The following is a 6,608-nucleotide window of genomic DNA, read 5'->3' on the forward strand; positions in this document are numbered from 1 at the left end:
TCAAGTGGACAAGGTTTTTCTTCTATTGGACTGTAGACAGGAATTTTTTACGGGACCATTTTGTCCATCCCTAAAATGTAGGAATTTTAGAGAGTCACCTTGAATACCCAAGATTTTATAAAAGGTTCTCACATGAGTGTTAAAGGCAAAATGCCTTGGTAAAGGTTCCTAGCATTGGAGCTTAAAGGGCCTTGGTGGCACATCACCATGCCTGAGAACCTATTCAAAGTATTTGGCTTGCCTTTGACAACACTGTCATGTACTATTCACTATTACTTTCAGAAGGCAATTATATAATTAAGTATTTTGAACTGTTTAGAAAAGGGAAGTTTACTGGAAAAAAGAATAGTGACAACAATTTAAGGAAAGTAACATAAAAGAAATGAAGAATGTTGATGATACTGTCACAAATTTCCCAAGGCTGAATTTCACTAGATAGGGCCATACCCCAATTTGTGCAATAGCAATCTTGGGCACAAAGCAACATTCTCGAAAAAAACCAATTGCACAACCAAACACAAAATTAGCGGAGAGTCAACATGAACTATGACATAACAGCTTGCAAACTTCGAGTATCATACAAATCTCACCTAACATAGAAAATGCATTAGTCATTATAGAAAGTGCAATGCTTTGTGAAAGCTTTATGTCCATGAATGAACATACTACTTCACCTTCCTAGACTTTCTTTTTAATTACACATTTAGTGCCTTTTATTATAGAGTAGGATAGAGTATCACATACCCCAAGCTTTGAACTCGTATCCCAAGCTTTTCCTTGCCCGCAACTGATCGCTTCTTAGCAATGAAATCCAGAAACTCTTCAACCTTAATCTCTTTATACTTACACTTATAGATGAACTTCCAAAGGAAAGAAATTATCTCTTCACCAGTTATTTTAAGGACTTCAGTCACATCTGAGTTCACAGAGAAATAATGCAAGACAAGAGGGTGTCGTAACAAAGGGCCCAACTCCAACTCTTCAAACTTCTCTACACCCTCATTCTCGCAGATTGCCACTTCCAAATCATGCAATGAAGTTATTCTTCTAACCCCAACAAAGCAATGGATAAATGCATTTATCTAAATAACCAAAAAAAATAAAAATAAAAATAAAAAAGAATTAATGGAAGCAAAATGCATTAAAGAAATAACAAAAATTGGTGGAATATCGCGCTTCCACCTTACCTTTCCCTCCGTTACCATAAGGCGGAAAAGATTCGGAACCCCTTGCATTGGAAAGCCCAAGGAGCTCCACGAGTCGACCTTGAGCATCAACAGAGCATCCTGAGACACTTTCCACGCCGTCACACTCTCTCCAGCCTCGATAGTTTTGCGGCGTGCCTCATCAATGGCGCGGTCGACCTTCTCGAGAAGCTCTCTTTTGTTCGGCGAGGAAATAGGGGTCTGGAATCTTGGCTTGGGTCCCTTCTGGGGAGGAGGCCTAGGCTGAACTTGTACCGTAGGGTTTTGGGCAGAGAAATTCAGGTTTTGGTGTAACTGGGAAGTAAAGCTAGGGTTTTGAATTGGAACGTTTTGGTTTTGGAGGAGGTGGTGGTGGAGAAGGGGGTTGGGAGCTTGGAGGTAATAGCCGGTGTTTTGGTAAGAGAAATCGGGGTTCTGAGGTACCGCCGCTTGCGCTTGCGTCGGTGGATGCTGCCAACCCCAGCCGCCAGCGCCGCCGCCGGAAGGACGGAAGCCTGAGGGCTGTCCGTACATAGCGGGATTGAAAGAAGTATGAAAGTGAGAGGATTGAGAGACCCCTGAGAATGAGGCGGTTTTTTTTCAAGTTCGTAAATTTATACGAACTAGGGGTTTACGGATACGATATTCGGGGATATCTTTGTCAGAGACGAATCGATTCAACCCGACCCTTTTTTGAAGTAATGCTTGGTACGGTTCTCTAATATGTAAATATTGTGTAATTATTTTGTAAAAGAATAAAATTTATTATTAAAATATTATTTTTATTTTTATATAAATTTTATATTTATTCAATTTTATTTAAAATAATTATACGACACTGATACACTTTTAATTGTAACCAACAGCCGAGGGCAACATTTCTACCTTGCTGAGTCCTGAAGGGGCCATGGTGGGCGCACCTTCCACTTTGACGCCGCTGGATACCAAGACAGCTGTGATGGCAGCAGGGAGCCCCAGGGAAGGAGACCTGAGTAATCTTGGGGGCGAGGATGGAGTACCCTTCGTCATGCATCCTGCCCTGCTGGTGGGTAAGGGTGCTCTTACTTCTTCTAGCCGAGGGCCTTGTGAGGAAGCTCGAGATGAGCCCGCGGGAGGGGATTTGCACTCTTCAAAGGCAGTGGATGAAGCAACTCTGGTTTCCCCTAGGCCAGAGGGTGAGGTCTGGAAGGAGGAGGCTCTAGAATGGGAGGCCAATCTACTGCTGGGATTCCTCACCAAGGTCCTTTGTCTTACTTCACATTCTATGCTTTGTGTTCTTTCTCTCAGTTCCATCCTACTTTTTAACTTCGATATCCGTAAGAAGTTAGGAAGTCTGCCGAGCACATAGTGAACGGCTAGGAGGCTATAGAGAGAGAGAACCTAGGTCTTCGGTCGCTGGTGGAGCAAGAGAGGAAGGAGATGAGTTGCTTGGAGACGGAGCTAGCCATGGCTAGGGAGTGAGCCGTGAAAGCGCATGAATCGTTAAGCAAAGTTTAAGAGTAGCTTCTCGCAGAGAGCAAAAAGTTAAGGGGCCTCCGGGTTTTCGACACCCACCGATTTAGAACTCTAGAAGATGAGCGCTCAGCCTTGTTGCCCATTGTGGAAGACCTGAGAGCTCCATTGTCCACATCCAAGATTCGTGAGGATGAGGCTTTGGCTAACCTAGGGGTAGGGGTGAGTATCGTCCGGTCCGGACCAGCAAAACCGACCGGACCGGTACTGTTTGGACTGGACCAGACCGGACCGAATTGGGACCGGTCCGGTCCAGTCCAATTTTTAAGGGACCGAGAGGATTCGGTCCGGTCCAGGTCCGAGGGTTTTTCACCCCGGACCGGACCGAATAGAAATTAAAAAAAAAAATTATTTATATATATTATTTATATAATAGTTGTATATAATTAATTATATAATTATATATGGTATAAAAAAATATTAATAGTCTAATATAGACTATAGTTATACTTATACTAATATAGTTATACTAAATCACTATAACTAATACTTCAACAATAGCTATAGTGACATATACTAATAGTCTACTATTAATACTAATATACTATTATATAATTTATATAGTTATACTAATCACTATAATTAATACTATGTATAGCTATATAGTATATTTATCACTTTAATTAATATAATTTAAATATCACTATACTTATATTTAATGAATATATAAAAATCATTATAGTTAATACTTATATAGTTATACTAAAGCACTGATTTACCATAACTAATATTACCAATATATAGCTATATTAATGGTCTAATACTATTATAATTTATATACTTATACTAATCATAATAAGTTAATAACTAAATCACTAGAAATATAACTATATATATTTAGTATGAATGTATTATTATATTATTTAATATATAACTATAATATATAGTATTAGTATATATTAATATATTATAAGAGTTATAGTATAAATATAATATATAAATTATAATATACTAAATCACCATAACAGTAACTAATATTAATATATAGTTATACTAATAGTCTACTATTATATAATTATACTAATCACTATAATTAAAACTAATATATAGCTATACAATATACTTATATAGTTGTACTAATACTATTAGTCTATTATATACTCTAAAACTCAATTCTAATATAGGCTATATAGTTATAACTAATACTAATATTTATATTAATACTAATGATGTAGAATATAGTTATACTAACTAATTGATTCAACATAACTAATATTACTAATATAATATAGCCAAATTGAATTATTAATAGTCTAATACTAATACAATTATATAGTTATACTAATCATAAATTCATAATAACTAAATCATTATAAGTCTATAACTATATATATTTAGTATCAATGTATTACTATATTCTTTAATATATAACTATTAACTATAATATATAGTACTAGTATAACTGATCCAAAAAATATATATAATACTAGTATATATATTAATGTATTAACATATTATAAAAGTTATAGAATAAATTATAATATATCATATATTTGTAAATTTATAATAGTATTAGTATAGTTAGCTTAATATATAATATGTTAGTATTAAATCACTATAACTACATAGAGTATTAGTAATAAGAGTATTACTATTATTTAATATAGTATTACATATAGTATTACTATCATTACATATAGTTATTAGTTATAGTATTATTACTAATAGACTAATAGTATTAGCATATTACTAATATATATATAATAGTATACTATATGTATATATATTAAATATATTACAATATAATTACATAAGTATTAAAAAAAATGACATTAGATTAAAAAAAAGAAAAAAAGAGTCAACCGTGGACCGGACCGGATCGAATAGGACCGGACCGGACCGGTCCTGAGGGAGTTTGGTCCGGTCCAGGGTGGGAAAACCTGGACCGAATAGGTCCAGTCCGGTCCACAAAACCTCCCCGGACCGGACCGAACTCACCCCTACCTGGGGGTGACCCGCGAGAGGATTGCCACCCAGGACGTGGTCATCCGGGACCTACGGAGTGACTTGTCACACGTGTAAGAAGTCCACACGGTTGAACCAACAACTGGGAAAGGCTTTTTACGTCTGTATTGAAGCCTGTTCCCACGAGTACCTGGAGGGCCTTGAGAGGATGCGTGATCATGTCATCCTTAATCCCCAAAGGGATTCCGGGGCGTTAGAGACGCACTTGTGGGGGATTGAATTCAGAGACCTCGAGCCGGATGCGGTTGATCTCAACCATGCTGGCGAGATAAAGTGAGAGTTGATTCCAGATGCCTTTTGTCCAAAGGATGATGATCCTCCCAACCTCCCTTCTAGAGATGATGTTGGTGCCGACTCAAGGGGAGGGAGTTTGGAGGAGGTCGGGGTTTACTCCGCTGAGCCTGGACAAGAGCTGGGATCTACCTGGACGTGCCCTTCTGACTCTGGGGAAGATCGTAGAGCTTCCTGATCTTGACTTTGCTTGGCGCTGTCATCTTTTTCTTTTCTTTTTGTAGCCTTTTACTCAGGGTTTGTACTCATAAGGATTATGGACGTCATGTGTCCCTTTACTCTTTTATGCCTTGTTGATTTAATGAAATATTTTCTTTGTGTCCTAATTACCTCCTGATATTTGTGCTTCCTTTTTTGTTTCATATCATTTATTCATTTATCCGCTCATATGCTATAGACATTTTCCTTTTGAGGAGACGCCTTGCGTTCTTGCCCCCCTTTGGTTCCCTTACCGTACGCTATATTTTAGTCTTCCCATGAGAACAGTTCGACGATCGATGTGCCGTTTGTGAATCTACAATGATCCCGAGTAGTTAGCGATTTAATGTACGCCCGTTGGTCTCCTCGTATTTATGGTGTTGGATAATGCCTCATGTTCACCATGGGATTTGTGTAAGGCTTTTCACGAGATTCGTGCCAGATTTGAGGAGGCCCTCAATGCGTAGGTTCCTTGAACTTCGGAAAGTGAACCATTGTCCCCTGCCTATAAATAGCCCTCTTGGCCCTCGTCATTTGCCATTAGTTCTCCCTTCATGTTCTCCAAGCACCTCAAAGCTCTATATTTCTCTTATGCTATCGCTGGCAATTTCTTGTTTTGATGGATCTCCTGGCCTTATGCCAGCCTTCTGGTATTGCATCTTGAAGTGGGCTTTTTGTGGAGACATGTGCTTGGCAATTTCTCTAGGCTTCTAGAGAATGTTCTTCCGGAAGCTATGTCATCATTTCTTACCAGGAGATGCCTTGAAAAGAAGGCATGCTCTCCTCCCGGTGGCTGGGTCATTTGATGGGTTTTTCTATCTTAAAGCTCCTTGTGTAGTTCACGTTTTATCCGTACATCTTGGCTCGTCCCCCTATCTGGGGTGGAGCCGGGCTTCTCCCCTAGGCCCCGTTATCGAAGGATAATTTTGACGTTCTGAGCCTACTCAGGCTCAAGCACTTCTTTGCTGGCTAGGGGAGGAGAAAGAGGAGGCCCTTGCACCGACATGTGGGCTTTTATGGAGATCACGAAGGGTTTTACTTTCAACTCAGGCTCCCTGCTGCCCTGCCTTCTTTGGGGGAGTCCACAAAGGGGTGGCCTTTATTTGTCACTTCCATATAGGTCCTCACGCCGTGTGAAAGTGGTTTTGACTGAGGTAGTTCCCCCTTCTTGGTTGTTCTTGACGGTTGCGTGGTTTGGGAGCTTGAGTGCTTCCTCCAACTCCTTCCCCATTAGGTCATCTTCCAAGCGATTCGTGTCCTGTGGCTCCTCTATAGTTCTATGATGGTGCCTCTTCGACGACCCCATCGATTCCACCCTTTTTGCCGATGGTGCCATAAAGATCCCCATCGAGCCTGACGTAGCTGGCGGATTATTTTGATTTTCTCTTTGCATGATTTCTCACGGACGTGTTGTAAATTTTCGACTGTTATTGTTCTGATAGTTGATGAATAAAACGT

General features: G+C 39.3%; 1 protein-coding gene across 1 annotated transcript in view; it reads right to left on the reverse strand.

The window, feature by feature from the left end:
- The window catches only part of LOC122316018 (protein NO VEIN), a 33,599-nt gene extending 31,754 nt beyond the window's left edge, over positions 1–1,845 (reverse strand). The window contains exons 1-2 of the mRNA XM_043132438.1: positions 1,188–1,845; positions 745–1,082 (exon numbers count right to left, since the gene is read on the reverse strand). Of these exons, the coding sequence (XP_042988372.1) occupies positions 745–1,082; positions 1,188–1,718 (869 nt within the window). The 5' untranslated portion in view covers positions 1,719–1,845. The remainder of the gene's footprint in view (positions 1–744; positions 1,083–1,187) is intronic.
- Between the last annotated feature and the right edge of the window lie 4,763 nt (positions 1,846–6,608).

This window comes from Carya illinoinensis, chromosome 1 (assembly GCF_018687715.1).
Source record: "Carya illinoinensis cultivar Pawnee chromosome 1, C.illinoinensisPawnee_v1, whole genome shotgun sequence".
Lineage (NCBI taxonomy): Eukaryota > Viridiplantae > Streptophyta > Magnoliopsida > Fagales > Juglandaceae > Carya > Carya illinoinensis.